Source organism: Monocercomonoides exilis (genome assembly GCF_001643675.1).
Source record: "Monocercomonoides exilis strain PA203 chromosome Unknown scaffold20-1493094, whole genome shotgun sequence".
Lineage (NCBI taxonomy): Eukaryota > Preaxostyla > Oxymonadida > Polymastigidae > Monocercomonoides > Monocercomonoides exilis.
The window spans coordinates 713,211-735,932 of record NW_027150565.1 but is presented as its reverse complement, the minus strand read 5'-3'; the positions used below and the strand labels follow the sequence as shown (position 1 = coordinate 735,932).

The following is a 22,722-nucleotide window of genomic DNA, read 5'->3' as shown; positions in this document are numbered from 1 at the left end:
TTTCGATTGACTCTTCAAAAATATCATTAAACAACAAAGTATTTTTTTATGCGATGAATTCACAGGCGCAACAAAATAAAGAGATAAAAAAATAAAGTGAAATGGCAGAAAATAATGAAGTTAGTGGAGAAAGTATGAAACGGATGCTTGGATGAAATGGAAGTTATGCAAGATGATGATGTTGGGAACGAGCAGAAGTGAGCGTGTGTGGGATTATCCAATGAAGTTTATGAAGAAAAAAAAAAGAAAGAAACACAAAAACGAGTAAGTAACGGATAGACAGACGGACGGACAGAGAGAGAAAGAGAAAGAGAACGAGAGAATTTATAGCTGTATTGCCGGTTTTTTCTTCGGGTTCTTGAAAAAGCGCATATTTGAGCCAGGCTCCGTTGGCTTGAACTGCTGGAAGGTGCCACTGTATGGCACAGGCAGGCCGAGTCCGTCATCAGGAACATACGCATTGTACCGCGGAGGAGCAGTTGTACGCACTTCACCCACAGGCGGCTCGGGACTGTGAAGGAAAAAAAACAGAGAGAGAGAGAGAAAGAAAGAAAGAAAGAAAGAGAAAGAGAGAGAAAGAGAGAGAGAAAGAGAGAGAAAGAAAGAGAAAGAAAGAAAAAAGAGAGAGCGAAAGAAAAAAAGAGAGAGGCAAACGAATACACAAAAAATGAAAAAAAAAAGCATTTATTTATATAAAAATTACAAGTGAAAATATTTAAATGATAAAGTTCAAACATTTCAGTCATCTTTCTCTCCATTTCCTCCTGGCGCATCCGAACAATCTGCATCCATTTCTTTTCTGCCTCTTCTGTCGGAGGAAGGCCTTTCTCCAAGTTCACACGAGCATCTTCAAGACGAAGTTCCTGCAAAATAATTCATTTGACAAAAATTTCGGTTAATAATAAAAAAAATAAAAGAAATCAAATACAATTGATAGATAGATAGATAAATAAATAAAAACATTAAAATACATTAAAAATTAGTTCATATCATCAAACCAAATCATCTCTTTCCTCCTCTGCTTTCTTCGCCCTTGTCTGGCAGATAGCCAGCTCGCTGAGCTCCGCTTGTAGCTGTCTATTGACTCTCCGCATCTTCGCCTGTAGCTGATTCATCGTTGATAAGATTTCGGCTGCTTCGGAGTCGTGATATGCCTGTGCAGTCTTCGACAGCTGCTCGGAATGGGAAGACACCTCGTCCATCACTATCTCACGCTCAAGAATCTTTTCCTGTAAAAGTGTTTTTTTTTTTTTTTAATTGAAAAGAAGAATGGATAGACGAATAAGTGTAACAGAAAAAAGAAATGTTTAACAAATACAATATAAATAAATAATTCATTAAAATAACAATAAATTTCCAACCTTCTTTGAATTGTATCTTTCTTCGAGTTTGGCCAGCTGCTCCAAAAGCTTCTCTTTCGACGGAAGCTCACCTCCCAAAGTCCTCCAGCGCTTTGTATTTGAAGGGCTCTCTGAAGAAGATAATTAAAATTGAAAGAAAAAGAAAGATGTCAATTATTACAGAAGCAGATATTTGAAGCAATAAATCGCAAAATATGCAAAAGAAGAAAGAAGAACAAAAATGTGAAAGAATTCTAAAAAAGAGAGAGAATGGAATGGAAATCAAACCGAGTTGGATTGATAAGTCTGAGCTTCTTTTTCGAAGGCCTGCTAATTCATCTTGGAGAGTAGTCAGCTAAAATGTCAATGTTTTATCGATTGATTAGATTCAGATTCATTGATAAAAATGCACCAAATAACATGAAAATAACAATTAAAAAGGATAAAATCGCATAAATAAATACAAAACAAAAAATATAAACATCAACATCATCACACCTTCTGCAGCTGCTGCCCGATCTTCGGCACCTCCTTTTCCCTCGCAGCGACCTGCCTCACAAGCTCCTGCGCCTCCAGCTTCAAAGTACTCAATTCTTCCTCTCTCTTCGCCAGTTCTGATAGACCCCTCTGCGCAATCGTGTCCTGCACATTCAGCTTCTCGTAGTGGATGCAGAGCTCGTCGTTCCGCTGGATGAGCTGGATGCCTGTGTAGTTCCGCTGCTCCACCTGGTACTCAAACTCCTTCTTCAGCCGCAGCATCTCCGCCTCAATCGTGTTCACGTGGCTGTTCAGCTTGTCCATCTCGCCAATCTGCTGGTCGATCACTGCCTTGATGTCCCGGTCCTTCTGAATGTACTCGTTCAGCTTTCGCAGCTCCGTGTCTCGCGTGTTCACTTGTGACTGCACATTCAGCCGGGTGTCCTGTTAGTGATAGTGATAGTGATAGTGTGTGTGTGTGTGTGTGTGCGTGCGTTTGAATGTTTGGTTGAATGCATGTATTTTTGTATGTATGTATGTGTGTGTGTGGAAATTTGACAGTAAGTGATTGAAGGGAGATTATTGGATCATTTGGAAAGAAAGAAAAAGGAAACAAGAAATAAGGAAGCATCAAAAAGATAATTTTTCATTTTGAGATCGAATGAAAATAACAGATTGAAAAAAATAGATAAAAAAAAAACAATTTGCACACGATCAAGTTCTTTTGCTTTATGAAGTCTTCGTTGCGAAGTGTCTCTTTCTCGTTTTCAAGAATTTTGATCTTTTCTCGATATTCTGCCAGAACCTGCACTGCTTCTTGTATTGCGCCCATCTAATCAATTAATTAAATTAGAAAGAAAGAAAGAGAAAAAAAGGAGAGAGAAAGAAGAAGAAAATATTCAAAGCAGATTAAATTGAGAGATAAAAGGAAAAAAGAAATATTCAATCAATTTCAAATATTAAAGATAAATAGTCTATCCAACAAGTGCACACGTATTTATTTCTCTCCAACTTCACAATTTCCGTCTGCTTAATAATGCTCTGCGTCTTCTTCTGTATCGACTCTGCTTTCTTCTTCAGGAACATTATATCGATATCAGCCATCTTCACCGCCTCCTCTTCCTTCAGCGCATCTTCTTTCACCTGTGCCACTTTGCGGATGAGCAGGTTACGCTCCTGCCTCAGCTTGTTTGCGTCCTGCTGCATGTCCATCAGCTTCCGCTTCAGCCCCGTCAGCACCTCTCCTTCGCGCTTCACCTCAGACTCGACTTCGGCGATCTCGTCACCCAGAATCATCCGCCGGTCGTCCTCGGTGATCTGCTTCAGCTTCGCAGAGATCTCGTCTTCACGCTGGTACGTCTGAAAGTGTTAGCGGAGAATGGTTTAAAGAAGAGGAGGTGGAAAAAAAAGGAGATATTTGAAAGAAATTGAGGGAATATATATAGAATGCGTTTTTATTTGCAAGGGGGGCGGAAAAATAAAAATTTGATATATTTTTTCATCTTTCAAAACGAGAGCCACAAACCGCTTGCTGAATCTTGACACCTTCCTGCTTGGCCTGCTGCAGCTCCTTTGTGACGCGCTGGATCGTCGCCTTGATTTGCTGCAGTGTCGTTTCGGCTTTTTGCTGCTCTTTTTCTGAAAGCTGCAGGCGCTGTGCTTCGATGTTCCTTTGTCGCTGCATCGCGCCCAGCTCTTCAGTGACAACACGAAGCTTTGATGATAAGAAGAAAGAAGGAGAAGAAGTTTAAAAAGAAAAGTGATAGACAAAATATGTTAAAGAGAAGAATGAAAGAAGTGAATTGAAAAGAAATCAGTATTAACAGTTATATGCAGATAGCATTAAGATAGTCATTATGAAATGAACAAATGCAAAATATGTTGAAATTTTCTGTTGTTAATAAGTTGTAGCAAACATCTTCTTGTTCTTGCTGTAAGCTTTCGTCTAATGGAAGCCTGTTCATTTGCTCTTGAGCAATTTCGTGCTATATTTTATCAATGAATTTGTTTGAAGAAATAATATCGGGGGAAAAAAAAATAAAACTTGTCATTTCTCCGAAAAAAGCAACAATAAACAAACTTTGCATTCTTGTATCTCGGTTTTAATGATTCCCAGAGAGGCTTTTTTCTGTTCAACATCGGCAATTAATCTCTCAACTTCTTTTTCCCTTTGCCTTATTTCATCTAATTTTTGCTAAAAAATAAAATAAAATAAAATAGATAGTTTTAAAATACTCAACGAACAGTAAAAATCAAACCGTCTCCTGTTGTCTAAGTTTGTTAACGTCTGTTTGTTTTGCTAAAAGTCTGTATTTAGCTGAATCTCTGTCTGCTACAAGAGCAGCTACAGCTTGCTCATATTGCTCAGCATTATGTCTATGCAAATTAGAAACAACTCAATTGAAAAAGTAAATTTCATTTCATCATCGAACAAACCTTAATCTTTCTGGCTCCCCTTTGGCTTTGGTGAAATTTGTTTTCTTTTTCACCAATTCTTCATCGAGCTATGAAACAAAAATCAAATCTAATTAATTCAAAAGAAGCGCAAACTTTTTCTTTTGTGTCTATAAGATCCTGTGTTTCTTGCTGGACTTTAGTCGCTTCAGCGAGTTGTTTTTGCAAGACGAGTTGCTGTTTCTCAATGGAAGTCTGAGGAATTATAAAGTATTCAAATTTATAGAAGAAAAACATACTTCTAGATCCCGAATTTCCGCTGTAACTGTGTTTATATGAGGCATATATTGATCTGTAGCTAATCTTTTTGTTGTTTCAATTTGTTTTGATACACTCTCTAACTGATTTTCGAGATCTTTCTTTTCAATATCAATTGATATGTGCTGCTCTTTTGTTTCAGCAAGTTCTAATGTTAATTTCTGAACATCTTCCTGTAGCTCATGTATTTTTTGTTCATTTTCTTGTTTCACCTCGTCATTATGCCTTATATCATGTTCCAATCCATCTTTTTCTTGAGCTAAAACTTGAGCGCGCTTTTTAAGGACTGTTTCTTTATCATAAATTCTCAAAACTACATCAAATAATTTCGAATATTTGCTTTCATATAAAGTTTGCCTAATAAAATATATTTTTACAATTAGCGTTATGGAATATTTACTAATCGTTCAACAAATATTCTCAAACATTTCTTCTGTTATTTCGTTATCATTTTGGGCTTTGGTTAGACATTCAAAAGCCACACTTTTTGAGTGGTCTGACAAATCTAGAAGGTCAGTCATTGACCCTCAAGAAAGCAAATAAGAAATATTATAACAATAAATGGGTCAATAATAACTGAAAACGAATTTCTATCAATGAATATTTTATCTTTTTCAATTTATTAACTTTAATATTTCTCTTGATGTAAAATAAAAATTTTTAAATTGAAATGCACTTAGTGATGGGCAGATCAAACATGTCAGATATTAAAGTCACTTCCATTGAATTGATCCCATTGCCTCGACTGATTAGGCGTTGCACAGCCTTTAAGAATGGAGTTTCTTCTGAGAAATTGGGATGGTACATCTCCACATTAAAACTTTCTGAACAGTCCAAATCGTTTCTCCTTCCACTGTTGAATTTTAATGTACCTTTTTTTATTACTTTTTAAATTCGTAAGCGTTTAACATTTTAATACATTTTCTTTATGTAATATTTCCCCAAAGCCCGAAAACCCAAAAAATGCTGAGTTTGCAAAAGAAGAAGAAATTCCTCCAAAAATTTCGGATCGGGCACTTATGGTAACTCCTTCAGCCACCCCAGTTCCAACTCCAGACGTTTCTGCAAATTCATCACCAGCAGAAGCAAAGGATGCAATGGATGTCGAGGAAGCAAAAGAAGAAAAAAAAGACGAGAAAAAAGATGATAAAACAACAGAAGATAAAAAGGAGAATGATGAAAAAGATAAAAAGAAGAAGACCCCCATCGTTGTTCCTCCGATAAAATATACACATGGAATGGAATTGGAAGGATTTCTGCGTCTTCTTGCTGTTATGGTACTTTATCGAGAAAAGAATTATGATCGTGCACTTACTTGCGCACAAGACTTAGTTATGAGATTAGGTTCTCTTCAAGTTGAACAAAGACAACCTTTGTTTGACGTGTTAGCGAAAACATATTATTTCATCTCACGTATATTGGTGAAAAAGGGAGGAAAAGATCATCTTTATGCATCTCGTGTTCAATTTACAACTGCACTTCGAACTGCAATTCATGTTAATGATGCGCAGGGGCAGGCAACTTTAATAAACATAATTCTGTCTATTTTTATAAATCAAGGAGAATTTGTCCAAGCTAATCAGTTTCTGTCAAGCGTTGTCTTTCCACCTGTTGGCAGTTGTGCTTCAGTACAGCATGCTCGCTATGCATTTTATGTGGCCACACTTCGTGCCATCGAGGGGAAGCATAAAGAGGCCGACGAAAACATTCAATTGGCACTTAGCAGATCACCAAAGCACGTGTTAGGATTTAGAATTGCTGTATGAAATTTCTTTAGCTTCAAACGTTATTGATTTTTATACTTATCATTTTTTTATGTCAATTTATTTTGTAAATTTTATTTTGTTCAAATTACCAAATGGTTTAGTGCACAAAATTATCTGTTCTTGTTCAACTCTTGCAAGGATTCACACCAAAACGTTCAATTTTCTTTGAACCAGGATTTAGCCACGAATTGAAACCATATCTTGATATCACATCTGCTGTTAGAGAAGGAAGGGTGAAGGAATTCGATGAGATTGTTGCCTCAAAAGCGGAAATATTCAAAAAAGATGGGCTGTATTCATTAATTATAAGGTTTGAAATGAGATATATCTTCGTTGAACAAAAAACTTCGAATAACTTAAAACTTTTGTGAATAATTATAAATGATGAATTATTTTTCGTTTCTGCTAAATAATTATAACACACCTTTTTTCCCCTTTATTTCAATTATTAAAACGCTCTCTTTCTTTGGCAGACTTCGTCTGAATGTTGTTCAAACAGGACTTCGCCGCCTGTGCCGTGTGTATTCAACTTTGTCATTAGAAGACATAAAGCAGAAGCTTGTGCTGTCGAGTGAGTCTGAAGCAGAGTCTGCAGCGTCAAAGGCCATTTCTGATGGACTCATTGATGCAGTCATCGACCACGATGCTAAGTGCATCCGGACAATGGAAGAGGCAACCATCTACGAGACAACGATTCCCAATGATAAGATTCAGAGACGTATCACAGCGTGTGTCGATATCAATGAAAGGCTGATGAAGGTATTTTCAAACTTAGTTTTTTTTAATTATAACATTGTTATTCACTCATCAACTTTCATTACTGTCAATTTATAATTTTTTATATCTGCTGACAAAAAATGATGATTATGCAAATGACTTTCTCTCCATTTCTCTTGTTCAGGCTATGCGTTATTCACGTCTTCGGAATTGGGATGAAGAGGACGAAGAACTGCGCAAGGCTCGTGAGGAAATTGAAAACGAATTCGGACAACTTGAGAATGCAAATGCCGATGAAGATCCAGGCTTTGGAGGACCTGATGATGAGCCTATGTAATCTCTCTCCATTTGCGTTACTTAGACTCTTTTTTTAAGTACTAATTTCTTCGCAAAGCAATCGTGCTTTCACTTCAGCCTTATTACTTTTTTTCAATTTATCTTTCTTTTTTTGAAATGCATTTTTTTCAAACTCTCCAGTTTAACCAACAGTTGCTGCACAATTCATTCGTTCGTTCGGATTCTTGGTTTCAAAGGGAAAGTCTTTCGATTTGATTATTCAAACAAATCCTATCAACAGCGTAGTCTCGTATAAAATAGAAATCAAGAGAAATCCGACATTCACAAAAATTCAACATAAGAAAACAGTAGCTGTGGTTTCCTCAATAATGTACTTAAAGATAGACAAAACAGAAGTCAAAAACACAGAACTCTACAAACATTTCATGAAATAAAACTGAATATTAGAAAGAAATCTGAAATGAATACTCTAAAAAGAAAAAAAGGATAAATTACTGGCTATCTTGTAAAAATAAATCAACAAAAAGACTTAAACTGAACTATTATCAAAATCATTGAAAACAACTGGTGGTATCTATTGAAGTGGTTAACAATGAAAGAATGTAATTTGAAGGGTAGACAGAAAGAAAGAGAAGTCACAGTATAGTTTAGTGTGAAGAGTTGTGTTGTTGCAATAATAAAGTATCGCTCAATATCTCATGTTCACATTCGCATCAAAAGAGAAAATTTAATAAAGAAGAAATATTTCACAAAAAATACAAAGTGAGTCTAAAGATTGAGCTTATCTTTTATGCTGGTGTCGTAGATGATGGCCACGGCCAAAGAAACCAGGCCAATAACAACGCCGGTAATTAATATAACCAACGCTGTTATGATGGAGTGATGTGACATCTTCAGCGGTACAAGATACTCTGCAATCTTAGCTTCACATTCCTTTTTGAATGCAGCTAATTCTTCTGATTCTTTCTCTGATTTCTTCCCACTTTTCCTGCTGTTTGTCTCTGTCTGATTCAAAGTATTTGCTCCTTTTTTATCTTCTGATTTCAGATCACTGGGACTCAATGAACTGGATGTGTTATTTGGACCCGTCGTTGGCTTTTCTTCTGCATTACTGTTTGCCTGTGTTTCATCTTCAGGTATCAAAGGAAGTGTGGATGTTGGAGAAGGAACCGGATAAGGAGTATTCATGGAGCCAGGCATCGGAGAAATAGCTGACAGAAGAGGAATTCCCGAAGGTGTTGTAGCATATGATCGCATCGACTGCGGGTTCAATCCAGCTATTCCGTGGCTTCCTTCCGCTGCTGTCGTATCTCCAGGGCGGTTCCACGATGAATAGTCATCAGGCTCAATCATATATCTTCTTTGCGGTTTCCCTCCTCTGGCCTCTTCCTCTGACATTTCTTCCGATTGCTCGTCTTCACCAGCAGATTCAGCTGCATTCTGGCTGTTGTTATCAGACCCAGGCATACTTGCCATCTCCATGTCCTTCAAATCCTCAGAAGCAGCGTTTTGAGCAAGTTCTTTCAGTTGTTTGTCATTGCTATCCTTTTCTGTTTTCTTACTTTCAGTTGGCTCTTCTGGTGTTTCATTTTCTAGAAGCACTTTCACTCGATCTTTGTTGACAAATAGATCTGGCTTCGTCTTCAAGCGGATGTACATCAAAGTCGGAATGATGAATGAGACAGCTGTTCCGGCAGTTGAGCCGATTATGTCAAATACAAACGAGACAGAAGGGAGAATAATGGCGAGTCCCATAGCTGCGAACGTCAAGATGGATCCTACAACTCCAGTTGCGAGCGACATCTTTGAGACCTTTGAATGGCACAAAAGATAGTTGTGCCTCCATCTGGGTGGGAAAAGCAGAGGAATTCCACTTGCCGCATACTTCCTTGTTGTCTTCGCTTTGCCATCTCGTGCAAGATCAATCAATACACGAATCATGTTGAACAGCACAGAACGTGCGGGCATAAGCAGCAACGGGTGACTGAGGAGCATCGACAGCATCACAGCAGCCCGGCCAACCATCAGCAATGGATCTCCATCTTCGTACATCGTAAGAATATTTCCAGGCGAAGAAGCAGTGAAAAATAAATCGGTAAATTGAATGTAACCAAAAATAGCTGAGAAAAGATATATGACCGTGACCGTTCCAAGTGAAACAATAACAACGCCACGCATAGTCTTTGCACTTTTCCTTCTGACTTCATTTTGAATCATAGGAATTGTCTGTTGGGATCCAAATGCAAAGCACAATGTCGAAAAAGTCTGAATGATTGTAACAGACGGATGAACCACTTCTGGAGACATGGAAGGCTTTGGGGGAATTTCGTATGGTACAATGAAACGGAAAAATACAATCACAACGCATAAAATCATTGCCAAAAGAGCAAATCCAGAGACAATTTTCAATGAATCCACTCTTCGAAACCACGACAATGGTTGAAATATGAAAAAGGCAATTATCAACGACAGAAACCATCGCGAAACATAAAAAGCATTAGGATCAGCTCCAAATCCTAAGATTAGAGAAATTGCGAAGTCAACAGCAAGAATTGTATAAGACCAAAGTACGCCAAAACATTTGATAAAAGTGCATATAGCAACTGCAAGTATTCCATAGATTCCAAATAACTTTGCTGCCATCTGTTTACAAAAGAAAATGAAAAAAATGTCAATAAATATAAACACATACGTCTCCAAGTGAGTAAACACCAATCGCATCAGCAACCTCAACAAGGTAGTCAAGAGAAAGATATGAAACAGCAAGCATGAATACATATATGAGAAGAGCAGGGAGAAAGCCAGCTTTTGCGAATGCAAAAGGAAGTCCAAGGGTACCTGCCCCAACAATAGTATTAACAATATTTGTCGTTGCAGAAAGGAAAGATGCTGGCTTTTTCTTAACTGCGCCAGGGGCCGGAACAGTGTGCTCTTCAACCATTGTGGAAACTTTAATCAAATTAGGTTATTTCAAAGAAAATGGGAATGGGGGAATCAAAAGTTGATAGAATAATTGTTTTTATATTTTATGTGGATAATATTAAAATTAGAAAAATAAAAACACACATTTTGATTCGGATGTTCGCTTAAAACGAAAACCTAAAAACTTTTTAGTTTTTTGATCACGTTTATATATTTCCAATTCTTCTTTGAAAGAATAAAAAAAACAAGAAAAAAAATAAAATAAATAATAATTAAAAACAATGAAGTGTTTTCGTGAAATGTGAATTCATGAAGATTGAAGAATATGACTGTTTTTTGCAAATTTTGACATTTCTGAATCCATCCAACTCTTTTCTTTTTCAGTCAAAGGTCCAGCAAGAACCTCATCTTCAAGATCTCTATCTGTAATTTCAATTGCGGAAGTATGAACATCTTTCATACCACTTCTTCGAGTTCTTTTTCTTTCTTTCAAAATAAGTTTATAGCATTTGGTTTGATACTCTTCTCTCAGAAGCTTTTCTTCCAATCTCACGCTATCAGAATCAACTTGCTTTATTCCAGAGCATAAAATCTGTGTCAGTTCTTCTAGTGGGCAGGGTTTAACTTTTGATAAATATTTGAAATGAGAAATTCATATTTAATAATTGCATACGCAGCTTTTCTGTCATTGAAGTGCGAAGATTCGGTTTTTGAATTATTAAGTTATCTAGTACTGATTGCTTTGGATCAAAAAATATCAATTCATCGCACTTTTCAAATGAGTCTGTTTCTCCAATACTGGGTTTAATTGTTAAAATTGTGAATAAAAATATTTTTAAAAAAATAAATTCAAACTTTGAAGAAGTTAAGCGTTCTGTAGGAAGAAGATGTAAATGATAAGGAAATTTTATTGGTGGGATATCGTCTGTTTTAAAATTTATAGAAATCATTAAAGTAAATTCTCCCCATCCATCCTCTTCCACTTCGTAAGGCGGAGCTTTTAATGCTAACGTAACAAAATACATTTCAACTTCATAAAAATTTAAAATTCTTCAAACTTCGTTTCGGTGGATGGAAATCGTCATGCAAATCAAATGTTACTGAAGAAATAAATGTTGAAAGATCTTCTCCAACAGGACTCCTCACAAAAACGGTCCATTTAACATATTTTTGTCCGTCGTTCACTTTTCCAAGCCATTGTACAGTATTACCGTAGGATATGGTCTAAAATAGAAATATTTGCAAAAGTTATCAAATAACAAAAACTGCATGACAAATTTTTATAAAACGATAGATACCCTATGCACAAGTAAAACTTCCTCGCTTTGAAGTGAATCATCAGTTGCTAACTGAGTCATTTGAATAAATGTGTTAGATCTAAACCAAATCTTTTTACTTATATTTCGAATTATTTATTCAACTTGAAAATATTTAAAAAGTGTAAAAATCAAATCGATTTTTAATATAAATGATGTTTATATGGAGAAAAAAACACTAATTAAAATCGATACTCAACAAAAAATATAATATTGTTTTTAAAAAACAATGAAACTAAAACAGTCTTGCAGTATATACTCAGAAGTATTCGTTAATAGGCTCCATCATAATCGCTATCACTACTTCCATGCTTATTTTTTCGTTTTCTTTTCTTTTTCTTTTGGCCACTTTTTTTCTTTAAGATGTCACCTTCGTCATCATTTGTTTTTTTCCGTCTTCCAAAACCTCCATCTTCGTATAAATCTGAGTCAATATCGAGGTCAAACAAATCACTGAAATCGCTGTCATCTTCATCTTTTTTATTTTGCTCCGTTTTTGTGATTTGATCCATCTTCTTCTCACTTGTGTCTTCTGTGATGTGTTGTTCAGAACTTATTTCTGTTGCTTCTTTTATTCGATGTGTTTTGTGAGGAGTTTTTGCAAGTGAAAAATTTGAATCCGCTGAAGCCAATCTGTTTTTTTTTCGTTGTGGTTGCTTGGAAGAGTCGTTGGATGAATGTGAAATGTGTTTTTTTAGTGTTGTGTGAAGTGAATGATCTTCGAAGTGTGGAGAATGAATGGAATCTGTGTTTGAAAAAGATGATAAATTAACTGAAGAACTCGGCAAGGTGTTAGAAGTTTGACTGATTCTTGGTAATTCAATGTTTCGTCTATAACCTTGTTTAGCCAAATCTTCGTGCAGCTTTGAAGAATCTGGTATGATTGAAGAATCGTCACTTGAATCGTCAGTCAAACGAGCGGGTGAAGTGTGGAGAGAACGCGGAGGAGAAGCAGAAAAGGAGTCACAGGAGACAATAGACATTGTGGAAGACCATGTCGACGACGAACGAGATCTCGGAGAGTAGTCAGTCGATACTATTGACATTGAAGAAGGAGAAGTCGGATAAGGAGACGAGGATGAAGAGAAAAACTCAGCTGACAAAGAGCGCGAGCTGGATCGTGACCGCGATATTCTGCGACTGCGTCTTCCTCTATGTGAAATGTGAACACGCCTTCGAGAAGAATCGTTGTCCGTTTTATGTCGATGACTTTTGCTATGTTTTGATTTCAATTTCTGATGTGATCTTCGATGATGCCGATGCTTTCGTTTTGCTTTTGTCTTTGGATTACTTATGGAAGGTGATTGATTATTTCTTTCATTTAATTGTGAAAAAGAAGCCGTTGAATCCCCATCATCATACAAAAGACTTTTCTTTGATATGAAGTTATCTGCAGGAAATCCAACAGGAAATTTTATTTTTTTCTTCTTCGTTTTGATATCTTTTTCTTCTTCATGATTCTGTGAAGGCTTCACGACTTTTGTGAAAATAACCGAATCTGGATCTTCGATTTTCACATCACTGTACATAAACGGAGCAAGTACTTTTTGGACTTTTTTTGTCGGATCAGCTTTGATTGCTATTTCTCCATGTTTTGATACAGTTTCGATTTTCACTGGAATGGAGAATTGTAAAATATCAGAAGTTAGCATGGATCGAATTTGAGAAAAATAGTTTTGTTTTTCATCTATTGGAATTACCGGTTTATCTTCTACCTATAGAAAAATAAAATTATAGATTTTTTATTGTTTCGGTGCTATCAATAAATAATTCACAAACAGCCTGGGCCATGAAGATTCACTTAATTTTTTAACTATGGAGCAATTAGCGTTATATTGCTTTTCGCTTTTTAAAATGTGAAAAAAAATTTAGAAATTGTTAACTGATCAAATGAATACCACTATAAGTAAACAATCCTCTTTCAGTTCAGGGATTAAAAGGATCAGATTCCACTATTTCTTTCATAACGTATGATACTGCTTGTTTTAAATGATAATATTTTTATACATTGATTTACATCTATTTTTATTAATTGAAATTTCTATGACTTTTGAAAATATTGACTTTATTCATTGCGTTTAACTTTTACTGATATTTATATCTTTTAAATACTTTCTTTAACAGATGTCAAATTCTCTGGTGTGGGAACTTGTAAAGCGTAACAGCTCATACTTGGTGAAGAGAGATGGAGCCCTTTTTGCAACTGAACCAGGCAATTTGACTTGCCTTAACAGAAAACGTTTCTCAGGCTTGGCAAACAAAAGAGCTGTAAACATCAAATATGCAAAGGGAGGAAAGAAAATTGAAGTGCATTTGAAAAGAAGACCAGCAAGACGTCATCCTGCAAAGGCATGGAGAGTTAGCACGATCAAGACAAACAAACACTCTGTTGCAGCTGTGAGAAATGTCTTGAAGCATGGAGGATATAGACGTGACCTTATTGGCCCAGCAGTGAAACGTGCAAGCATTTTGCTCCGTGCAATGGGTCGTGCTCACGGAAGAAAGATGGCTGCAAAGAAAGCTGAAAAAAAGTAAATTTTCCAATTCATTAGGCGATAGTTTATAAAAGATTTTTCAAAATTCATTTCCCGCATCTTTTATTGATATGACACATGAATATACGTACAAGACATTTTTCTGATTTTTGTTCTCTTATTAGAATTCTTGAGGTGGTTGTAATTGGAGATTATATTTATCATGCTCTTTTGAATCTTCAAGCAAAAGAAGAATTTTTACGTAATTTTAAACAGGTTAAAAAATCAAGATACATAAATGAATACATTGAAAGGAGAAGGATTTTCAGAATATGGATTATTTAAGAGATATAATGAACAAAGAAAGAAACGAAAACAATAAGTTTAAAAGAGAGCGACATGACGAGTGATATTTTAAATGTCTCCAAAGACAATACGTCCAAGAGATGCTAGTTGCGACATGAACTTATCTGGGGTCAGTAACTCGGTACAACCGAAGATAAGTTCTTTCCCGTTTGCCTTTGCATATTGCATGAGATTGAGGTATTCCGCAGTCGTACCACCTCCGACAACAAATACAATCACTTTGCGATAAATCTGCCTTGCTGGTGTTGTTGATGATGAAGCTGTTGCAGAGTCCTTTTTAAAAATAGAGATATGCATTCAAATTTATAAATATAATAATCATAAAAATTGTTCAGAAACCTGAATTGGATCGTATGTGAGAAGTGAGTCAGATTCAGCAGATGATGTGCCATTCATCACATCCTTCGCGATTTTTGGAATAACATAGTCAAACGAAGCTTTTTTTGTGAGCCTCTGCAAAGCAAAGAAGGGAAGTATAATTCAATTGAATCAATTTTAAAGAAAATAAAAAAATAAAGTTTGATATAACATAAATCTTGAAAAAAGCTGAAAGAAAAGAAATACCGCTAAGAATGAGCCTGCTCCTTGTTGCGCTGGTGCAACGTTCGGATAAAGGCTGTATGGCAACAAAAGCAAAAGAATAAAAAAATAAAATCAAAATGTATTGGAATAGTAAACATATCGCAACAGATGATTATTACAATTTGATTTTTTATTTTTTTGGAAATAAATGTGTGGAGCAAACTGTCTAACAAATCGAAGTGCCGGGAAGAGGCCGTGCTTCCAGTTCTCTATCTGCCTTTCTGCATCGCGAAATGGAGTGCAGTCGGCACCGGACAAATACGCTATGCACAGCAAGCGGATCATGTCAGAGAACGTCCCTTTCGTCTGCATTGCTGGCGCTGCTGTTCTTGCAAGCTCGCCAGCCGCAGTTGATGAAGCGGATGCAGAGGAAGAAGCCGAAGAGTCCGAAGAAGAAGAGCCAGCCTGGTTTCCTGTGTATGTCGTGTCGAATTGATCGTATGCTGTGCCTCTCAGTGCATATTCCGCAGCCAGCAGCTCGAGCGCATTGCCTGTGACATCCCGCTTCTCCATCAGCTCTCGCTCAACACCCGCATAATGATCCAAAATGCGCTTGTGCACGCGCGACGTCACTTCTGTCGCTATTAGGGTGTGGTTGTCGAGTGTGGTTTTAATAACCTAAATGAAGTTAAATAGTCATTTCAAAAATTGACAGACAACAGGAAAAACAAATGCATAAATGAATGAAAGAAGAATTCATTTTTTAAAAAAATGAGTGTAATTAATCCAAACAGTCAGAGGGTTCAGATCTTGCATCAGATCTGCGGCCTGTGCTCCAGTGCTTCCGTCGTCGCCGGCGCTGTATCTCTGCTTGATGTGCTCTGCGTCGTCTTTGTATTGTGTGAGCATCTCCTGGATCCTCTCGCTGATCAGCTCAAAGTCTGCGTCGATGTTCTCTCTCCAGAATTCGTCGCTGTCAAAGTTGACAATCGCCATTTTCTTACCTGCTTTGGCATCTGCTTTGTCCCCAGCAGTCAGCGAAAGTGACGACATCCAGCTAACACGTCCAGGCCTGTAATCGAGCAGCTCATTGATCAAACTTAGATAAGCCCATTGGTGCTGAATGGCAGGCGTGACATCACTTGTCCGATCCAGAATCAATAAAAGAGGACGTTCTGCAGAATTTAGTCCAATACCTCCAGAAGCGCTTGAAGCGGAAGAAGAAAAAGAAGATGAAGAAGATGATGATGATTGAGAATCAGTAGTCATTGCTGCCATTGCTTCGACAAACTTTTCGGATCTCATGTGTTCAGTCAGCAATTCAGTTATTTTTTTCACATTAGGCGAATTTGAACATTTGATAATTGGAACAGATTGCATTGTCAAAAAGACGTGTGAAAGAGATGTTGCTATTGAATTGAGAAATATATCTCGGTCTCCTGGAGCTAAAAACAAGAGCAAAAAACATCATTAAATACAAAGAATCCAGAAATAATTCATACCCATCTTTTTATCATGCATTTTCAAAAAAGAATTTTCCATTCTTAAAGAAAAGAGGTTGTGCTCATATGTTATAAAATCAAAATAATGATCAAAGACCTTTTAAAGATGAATTTATTATTTGTTATTTCAAAGGCAATTAAGATTCACACTTTTGTAATAAGATTGCTTGTTCCGTCTTCTGAGGTTCTCTTTGCCAACTCGGTCAATTGGCTTAATTCAACGGGAGATATGAAATTTAGGTACATTGAATCGTATCGTTGAGCTTTTGCATCCTTTTAACAATTATTCAGATAATAATATGTATTATTTAAAAAAACTATTGCTTTCAAACTTCGCTTATTAATTCTATGTTTTCAGGAGTAGGCTGAACGATGTATATTGCAGGCGCTTCGTAAATAGGTTGACGATGAGCTGTAATATCATGAACAACTGTAATTCCAAGTCTTTTTAATTGTGCTGTTGTTAAAAGCGGAGAAATGATAGCTTTAGCCACAGCATCAATAATTAGTATTTTCCATGTTTCAATTATTGTTCCTTCTTTATGAGGTGATTCATCTTCTGTATTCTTGTTTAAACGAAAAATTCTCTTTAATATGTCTTCATCAATTCAGAGGATGCATATCATTTCAGAAAAAATCACAAAAGAATTAAATGATTCTATTTAACAGCTTTTTAATTAAGAAAATTAACATACCAGTTTGTTGATTCTTAACAGAGAAGAAAAATGTCATTTCTATGATCAATGACCATACCTTATTCTTCCAAATTTTTGGTTTTGAATGTTTGCAAATACTTTTAAAAAAAAGCAAAGTCAAATAAGTATAAAATGAATGGTGCTTTTTCTCCTTTTAAAAAACGAAAACAACAGATTTATAAGAAAATAACGATTGGCTTCTATGTATGTGAATAAAAAATGCAATTAATATAAAAATAAGCCTCAACAATAATAAATAATGTTGAAAGAGCGAAAACTAAACCCTAGCAGGCAATTATAATATTCATTTATTTTAATGTTTCTATTTTCCTATCTTCTTTCTATCTTCTTCTCCAATTTGGATAGCTGAATACATTTTGTTGAGTCCAATGCATGTGCGGGTGTTCAATCCTCTGCATGCACGGAGCAAATTCTCCAAGCACTGGCGTTGTTTGAACAGCGAGTTAACAACAGGAACGCCTTTGGGGAACATTGGAGCCTTGAGCAAGAATCCAAGGATGGCTCCAAGAAGAGGGTGGAACGAGAACATTTCAACACCATCAAGCAGAGAGGCCTTGGATGATGGGAGTGGCTTCATAGCATCGTGTCCCTTCTCTGTCTTGCCTGAGCGCTCACCGATGCGAATTCTGGTGAACAGTTCAGTAAGAACAACAAGATCGAGCATCACAGGAATGGCAAGGAGAGAATCTTCGCATGTGTTGTGGAGCACAATAGTGTTCAGTCCGCCCATGCAGATCTCTGAGGAGTATTCGTCCATTGCTCTCTTTGAATCCTGAACGAAGGGAATGTACTTGATCACGATGCAGTGATCGGGTTGATCCTTCTCGGGATTGGGATACAAAACGGGGTTAGAGAGGAAAATATCATCAACAACGTGCATTTTTGATGTTTCCTTTGATTTAAATGTTTTTGCTGCAGACAGATTTGCTCCGTCATTGTTTCCAAGATGATTGTAGCTAACAATGGATCTTGGTTTCAGACCAGATGAAACAAGAAAGTCAGTCAAAACAGACTTAATTTTGGTCTGACCTGTTTTGAAATCTGCACCTGAGATAAACACCTGGTGGCGCAATGCAAGTTCAACCACACCAGGAACCAGTGTGTTTTGAGGTGAGCCGTTGATGAATGGATTTCCTTCCAAAATAGCAGCAACTGCAAACATTGTAGAAGGTGAAATTTCTTTCTCGTTGTTCTTAATTCCTTTCAGAAGATTATCTGCAGTATCGTGGATGCCTTCTGTAATCTCTGAGAAACGTTCTGTGTTGGCTGTCCAGAGAATGACTAATGTGTCCAAATTGTGTTCCTTCTTGAAGTTACGCATATCTTCACGAACTTTCTCGAGTTTGGCTTGTTTTGTTGGAAGTGTAATAACATTGTTTGCGCGCTCTTCCTGGTTGGCTGCAACATAATCTGGATCGTAAATTGATGGAAGTGGGACAATCGGTTGCATGTATTTGTACAATTCATTTTGAAGCTCAAAATCAAACACCTGAGCACGGCGCATCGCATCACCACTATGTCATTTTTATTAAAATTAATTATGATTTTAAAAAATAATCAATGATATTCATACAGTGGCATATTATTTATATCCCATCCTCCGATTGCCAAATCGGTTGGTTCAACCATTGGAAGGACATTTTTAAACGGAATGTGAACATCTTTTTCTCCACATTTGCCCAGACGAATTGTTGTGGCTTGAGTAAGTGAACCATAAAAATTGGCCGACATCTCTCCACGTTTTGTCATCCACTTGACTTTGTGTTTGTTAGCCATGATCATTCCTGCAAATGACGATCCGTTGTTTCCTCCAAGTCCGACAAGCATTACTCTAGTTCAATTAGCAGGATCAAAAATCATTTTATCCAAATGAAATTTTAAATATTAATCACAATTAAATTCGTTATATATAAATAATAATTAAGATATAACATGCAAACCCAACTTTCGGCACCTTCTTTTTGGTGCAGAAAACATATTCCTTTGCATAAGGCTTCACAACATATTCCCCAGGAGCGGCTAAAACATATATAGATTTTTCAATGTTAATTTTAATAAAAGCACAAGATTCACACGTTCTTCAACATCTGTGCCATGACTGACTAATGAAGAAACAATTAAATCGTCTGTTTCTTGGACAGTAGGTGCAGTAACGTGGAATGACATTTTAATGATCAATTCAACCTTACTCTAACTTTTTTCGGATAAATCCATAAAACGTAAATTATATCAAAGAAAAAAGAAAAATGATAAATTTTAAACTTTTAAGTGTTTTTCAAATATGTTCAATTTTGTTTATCTAAATAATAGATCATAGATCGTTCGATCGAAATGTCTCATTGCAAATACGAGCATCCTCGTCACGGTAGTCTTGGATTTACACCACGTAAGCGTTGCCGCAGAGGAAAAGGTAAGATTAAGTCATTTCCAAAGGTTTGAATTTTGAATTATCATCCAGATTTATGTTGTTCTGTTATTTCTTTACCATAAATAACTTATGTAGGATGATCCCAAGAAACCATGCCACTTGACAGCATTCATGGGATATAAGGCTGGATGCACACACGTTATCCGTGAAACTGACGGAGCACGTGCAAATCGTCACGAAGTTTGCGAACAAGTGACAATTTTGGAATGCCCACCAATGGTTGTGTGCGGTATGGTGGGATACATTGAGACTCCACGTGGTCTGCGCTCATTGACAACACTCTGGGCCAAATCCTTGGATGTCAGCGTTAAAAGAAAGTTCTACAAGAAATGGTACAAGTCCAAGAAGCTCGCCTTCACCAAATACTCTGGCAAATTTGATGCCAACTACAAGAAACAATTGGAACGTATTGTGAAGCACTGCACCGTTCTGCGTGTCTTGGCACACACTCAAATGAAAATGGTCAACATTGGACAAAAGAAAGCTCATTTGATGGAGATCCAAGTGAACGGTGGAGCCATGGCTGCCAAAGTTCACTTTGCTTATCAGTTGTTTGAAAAGCAAGTGCGTGTCAGCACTGTGTTCAGCGAAGACGAGATGGTCGATCTGATCGGTATCTCTCGTGGTCACGGAACTCAAGGTGTTGTTGCTCGTTGGGGTGTTCGTAAGCTTCAAAGAAAATCCCATCGTGGACGCAGGAAGGTTGCTTGCATTGGTGCATGGCATCCATCGCGTGTGATGCGCACAGTGGCCCGTACAGGTCAGCACGGATTCTTCCACAGAACTGAAGTGAACAAGAAGATCTATCGTATTGGACGTGCTGGAGATAGAAAATCAGCTACCACCGATTCAGATCTGACAGAGAAAGGAATCACACCTCTTGGTGGTTTCCCACACTACGGAAAAGTTACAAATGATTGGCTGATGATCAAAGGAGGTGTTGTTGGTACCAAAAAGAGAGTCATCACGATCAGAAAATCAATTCGCCCAGAGCGCGAGAGAAGACCAACTTATCTGAAGTTCATCGACACTTCTTCCAAATTCGGACATGGTCGCTTCCAGACACACGCCGAGAAAGCAGCTCAATATGTTGCCTCCAAGAAGGTTAGAGACAACAAGAAATCTAATTAACTTTTAAAAAGTGCTTTTTCAATCAATTTTTCCAAATGTTTATTTATAAAGGTGATGATATCATATTAATATTTTATTATTTTGGTTATTTTCAAATTAAGATTTATTAAAAATATGGATAACGTAAAAAATTAACGAAATTGTCCAAATTCTCCTAACTCTAGAAATAATATTCAAATTAAAATTTTCGCATACAAATTTTTAAGCGTATTATAACATTTAAGGGAATTTAAAAAAAAAAGAAATACACCTAATTTTATAAGAAAGCATTTTTTGCAACAAATATTACTAACCTTTTGAATTAATGGCAAATTATAACTTATCGTTATCACTAAATTTTGGTTTTTCATTGAGTTAGAATTTATCTCAAAAGAAAATTTTAAAAATTTTTTGTTCCATATTTATCTTTTTATTACAAAAAAGATATTTCATGTTGTATTATTATCTCAAAATATGTGAATGCTCAAATTTTGTAATGTGTTTATTTATCTGAGCTTTTCTTTTTGAAAAGTCTTTCATGTTTAATGTCTGGGCAAAAGAAAATTGAGCCATATCTGATCATTTTTGGTGATAAATTTATGAAACTTTATAACTTTGTAAATTTGAATGCGGAAACTCATTTGATGCGAGAATATGTGCATTGTGGAGAAATTTGATGGATTTGTGCGATTTTTTTTGAAACCATTTTTTTTCTGACAAAATATTCTTTTTGCAAATTTGTAATGAATATTCATATATGAACCCTTAAAAGTGAAAGATCAAGTTTGTGACACCTCTTCTATTATTTCAGTTCAAACTTTTGCTTTTGTGATAATTGTCATGTTTTTTCATTCGGAAGAAATTTCTTTTTCAAATGATGAAAACCTTTGGATATTTAACACTTTGAAAAAAGTTATGATTTCAAAAAATATCACGCATTTATCACTGACACAGCGTATTTTCGAAAGAGATTTCTATTAATGTCTCATGAACTTTTTCTGTTTCAGACAGTTTTTAAGAAGCTTCATCTCACACAATTATTCTCTTTTCTTGTTTCTGAATTATTAATATTTCTCTATCTTCTGAAATCCAAGAGCTTTTGTTCATTGAATTTGATAATTCATTATCACAATATTTCGAAATGTTGTGCTTCAGTAAAGATTTTGAAAAGAAACTTTTCCTCTTTTTACCAATTGAATGGGAAAGTTTTCAAAAAAATCATCTCCAGTTATAAATTTTTTGCTGATGCTGCTTGAAGGTGAAGAATTGTTTAACGCTTTTTCAATCATCAAAGAGTCTTCAATTTTCTGCGGAAGGCACTGATTAACAGAAGAAGTGTCAAATGGATAAATTCCGCATGCTTCAAATGACTTTTTCACAATTCTTGGAGAGAGAGAGTTACTAACCACTTCTGATACTGCAGGTTTTAATGATTTTCTGTAAGAAGAAATTGACGAATCAGAAGGAACCGAGAATACTCTTTTTAGGCTGTTTTTGAAATGCGCGAATACAAACCTATCCAGCGGCTGAGTTAGATGTGTTGTATGTGATGGAAGAATCAATAAATGGATTAGACGATCCCTGCACCAAGATATCACTGGAAAACTTAGGCGAGAGGAATGCCCATCAAGAATAATCAAAGCGTAGGAAGACGGTCCATGAAGCTCAACTCTTTTCTCATTAATTATTGGCAATAATATTTCTATCTTAACCTTTTCAAAATCTCTTCTTGTCATCCAGCCTGTCCCATTTTCTATGCAGAAAATATTGTTGAAATTTATTTCGATCAAATATTCTAAAATCGTCTAAGATGGCTGCAAAATCACAGAAACCAGCGATGTTCCTTATGCAAACATTGAGTGAAACAATGATACATATTTTTTTTTCAAAAATTCCTTTTGTTAAAATTAAAAACTAAATACAAGAAATCATATTCAGATCTTATTTCTGTCCCTTTAAAAGAAACTTTACAAGAATGTGCATAACCACATTGTCAAGTTTTATCTTCCATTTCGTTGAAGTTTCGTGAATTGGAACAAAATTTTGATAAAAATATG

The 22,722-nt window shown here is 36.2% G+C and overlaps 9 protein-coding genes across 9 annotated transcripts; 3 read left to right on the top strand and 6 right to left on the bottom strand.

Moving 5' to 3' along the window:
* Positions 1–23: 23 nt before the first annotated feature.
* Positions 24–5,088, bottom strand: MONOS_205 (putative coiled-coil flagellar protein). The gene is made up of 16 exons (XM_067871946.1): positions 4,956–5,088; positions 4,511–4,886; positions 4,368–4,466; positions 4,254–4,321; positions 4,076–4,193; positions 3,898–4,011; positions 3,734–3,802; positions 3,343–3,531; positions 2,811–3,176; positions 2,530–2,649; positions 1,839–2,261; positions 1,629–1,695; positions 1,362–1,471; positions 999–1,229; positions 736–863; positions 24–511 (listed from the first exon to the last, which is right to left on the bottom strand). Exons 1-16 carry the CDS (start codon positions 5,048–5,050, stop codon positions 325–327), a joined length of 2,760 nt encoding a protein of 919 aa, XP_067728140.1. The 5' UTR covers positions 5,051–5,088; the 3' UTR covers positions 24–324.
* A 48-nt stretch (positions 5,089–5,136) lies between these two features.
* MONOS_204 (putative 26S proteasome regulatory complex, subunit RPN3) lies at positions 5,137–7,521 on the top strand. Its single transcript, XM_067871933.1, has 5 exons — positions 5,137–5,397; positions 5,477–6,289; positions 6,397–6,605; positions 6,769–7,054; positions 7,197–7,521. The coding sequence occupies exons 1-5, from the start codon at positions 5,200–5,202 to the stop codon at positions 7,347–7,349; spliced, it is 1,659 nt and encodes a 552-aa protein (XP_067728139.1). The 5' UTR covers positions 5,137–5,199; the 3' UTR covers positions 7,350–7,521.
* A 556-nt stretch (positions 7,522–8,077) lies between these two features.
* Positions 8,078–10,250, bottom strand: MONOS_203 (putative sodium-coupled neutral amino acid transporter; the record flags this gene model as incomplete). The annotated part of the gene is made up of 2 exons (XM_067871922.1): positions 8,078–9,952; positions 10,002–10,250. 2 exons carry the CDS (start codon positions 10,248–10,250, stop codon positions 8,078–8,080), a joined length of 2,124 nt encoding a protein of 707 aa, XP_067728138.1.
* Positions 10,251–10,538: 288 nt separating this feature from the next.
* Positions 10,539–11,589, bottom strand: MONOS_202 (putative Transcription initiation factor TFIID subunit 14b; the record flags this gene model as incomplete). The annotated part of the gene is made up of 5 exons (XM_067871911.1): positions 10,539–10,855; positions 10,905–11,029; positions 11,087–11,237; positions 11,290–11,455; positions 11,530–11,589. The coding sequence occupies 5 exons, from the start codon at positions 11,587–11,589 to the stop codon at positions 10,539–10,541; spliced, it is 819 nt and encodes a 272-aa protein (XP_067728137.1).
* Positions 11,590–11,670: 81 nt separating this feature from the next.
* Positions 11,671–13,443, bottom strand: MONOS_201 (uncharacterized protein). Its single transcript, XM_067871899.1, has 2 exons — positions 13,327–13,443; positions 11,671–13,262 (listed from the first exon to the last, which is right to left on the bottom strand). The coding sequence occupies exons 1-2, from the start codon at positions 13,336–13,338 to the stop codon at positions 11,820–11,822; spliced, it is 1,455 nt and encodes a 484-aa protein (XP_067728136.1). The 5' UTR covers positions 13,339–13,443; the 3' UTR covers positions 11,671–11,819.
* MONOS_200 (putative large subunit ribosomal protein L28e) lies at positions 13,438–14,188 on the top strand (the record flags this gene model as incomplete). Its single annotated transcript, XM_067871890.1, has 2 exons — positions 13,438–13,515; positions 13,672–14,188. 2 exons carry the CDS (start codon positions 13,438–13,440, stop codon positions 14,080–14,082), a joined length of 489 nt encoding a protein of 162 aa, XP_067728135.1. The 3' UTR covers positions 14,083–14,188.
* On the bottom strand, positions 14,189–17,155 carry MONOS_199 (Sly1). Its single transcript, XM_067871878.1, has 9 exons — positions 17,107–17,155; positions 16,744–17,009; positions 16,562–16,684; positions 16,412–16,508; positions 15,702–16,354; positions 15,133–15,587; positions 14,952–15,003; positions 14,727–14,840; positions 14,189–14,660 (listed from the first exon to the last, which is right to left on the bottom strand). Exons 1-9 carry the CDS (start codon positions 17,141–17,143, stop codon positions 14,436–14,438), a joined length of 2,022 nt encoding a protein of 673 aa, XP_067728134.1. The 5' UTR covers positions 17,144–17,155; the 3' UTR covers positions 14,189–14,435.
* A 73-nt stretch (positions 17,156–17,228) lies between these two features.
* MONOS_198 (putative Inositol-3-phosphate synthase 1) lies at positions 17,229–19,308 on the bottom strand. Its single transcript, XM_067871868.1, has 4 exons — positions 19,203–19,308; positions 19,068–19,146; positions 18,701–18,958; positions 17,229–18,641 (listed from the first exon to the last, which is right to left on the bottom strand). The coding sequence occupies exons 1-4, from the start codon at positions 19,291–19,293 to the stop codon at positions 17,429–17,431; spliced, it is 1,641 nt and encodes a 546-aa protein (XP_067728133.1). The 5' UTR covers positions 19,294–19,308; the 3' UTR covers positions 17,229–17,428.
* A 132-nt stretch (positions 19,309–19,440) lies between these two features.
* MONOS_197 (putative 60S ribosomal protein L3-2) lies at positions 19,441–21,440 on the top strand. The gene is made up of 2 exons (XM_067871857.1): positions 19,441–19,560; positions 19,631–21,440. Exons 1-2 carry the CDS (start codon positions 19,459–19,461, stop codon positions 20,684–20,686), a joined length of 1,158 nt encoding a protein of 385 aa, XP_067728132.1. The 5' UTR covers positions 19,441–19,458; the 3' UTR covers positions 20,687–21,440.
* The last annotated feature ends 1,282 nt before the right edge of the window (positions 21,441–22,722 follow it).

What these genes read in the sequence shown, in the direction of transcription:
- MONOS_205 (XM_067871946.1), bottom strand. Translation starts at nt 5,050, where the DNA reads ATGACTGACCTTCTAGATTTGTCAGACCACTCAAAAAGTGTGGCTTTT. An exon ending in TAAAGCAAAAGAACTTGATC is followed by an intron (nt 2,262 to 2,529) that starts GTGTGCAAATTG and finishes TATCACTAACAG; the next exon opens with GACACCCGGCTGAATGTGCA. An exon ending in AGGAGGAAAGAGATGATTTG is followed by an intron (nt 864 to 998) that starts GTTTGATGATAT and finishes ATTATTTTGCAG; the next exon opens with GAACTTCGTCTTGAAGATGC.
- MONOS_204 (XM_067871933.1), top strand. Translation starts at nt 5,200, where the DNA reads ATGCACTTAGTGATGGGCAGATCAAACATGTCAGATATTAAAGTCACT. An exon ending in TTCCACTGTTGAATTTTAAT is followed by an intron (nt 5,398 to 5,476) that starts GTACCTTTTTTT and finishes ATTTCCCCAAAG; the next exon opens with CCCGAAAACCCAAAAAATGC. An exon ending in TGTTAGGATTTAGAATTGCT is followed by an intron (nt 6,290 to 6,396) that starts GTATGAAATTTC and finishes CAAATGGTTTAG; the next exon opens with TGCACAAAATTATCTGTTCT.
- MONOS_199 (XM_067871878.1), bottom strand. Translation starts at nt 17,143, where the DNA reads ATGACATTTTTCTTCTCTGTTAAGAATCAACAAACTG. An exon ending in CAAGCAATCTTATTACAAAA is followed by an intron (nt 16,509 to 16,561) that starts GTGTGAATCTTA and finishes CATCTTTAAAAG; the next exon opens with GTCTTTGATCATTATTTTGA. An exon ending in GAGCAGGCTCATTCTTAGCG is followed by an intron (nt 14,841 to 14,951) that starts GTATTTCTTTTC and finishes TTTGCTTTGCAG; the next exon opens with AGGCTCACAAAAAAAGCTTC.
- MONOS_198 (XM_067871868.1), bottom strand. Translation starts at nt 19,293, where the DNA reads ATGTCATTCCACGTTACTGCACCTACTGTCCAAGAAACAGACGATTTA. An exon ending in TGGCACAGATGTTGAAGAAC is followed by an intron (nt 19,147 to 19,202) that starts GTGTGAATCTTG and finishes TATATGTTTTAG; the next exon opens with CCGCTCCTGGGGAATATGTT. An exon ending in AAGAAGGTGCCGAAAGTTGG is followed by an intron (nt 18,959 to 19,067) that starts GTTTGCATGTTA and finishes TAATTGAACTAG; the next exon opens with AGTAATGCTTGTCGGACTTG.
- MONOS_197 (XM_067871857.1), top strand. Translation starts at nt 19,459, where the DNA reads ATGTCTCATTGCAAATACGAGCATCCTCGTCACGGTAGTCTTGGATTT. An exon ending in AGATTAAGTCATTTCCAAAG is followed by an intron (nt 19,561 to 19,630) that starts GTTTGAATTTTG and finishes TAACTTATGTAG; the next exon opens with GATGATCCCAAGAAACCATG.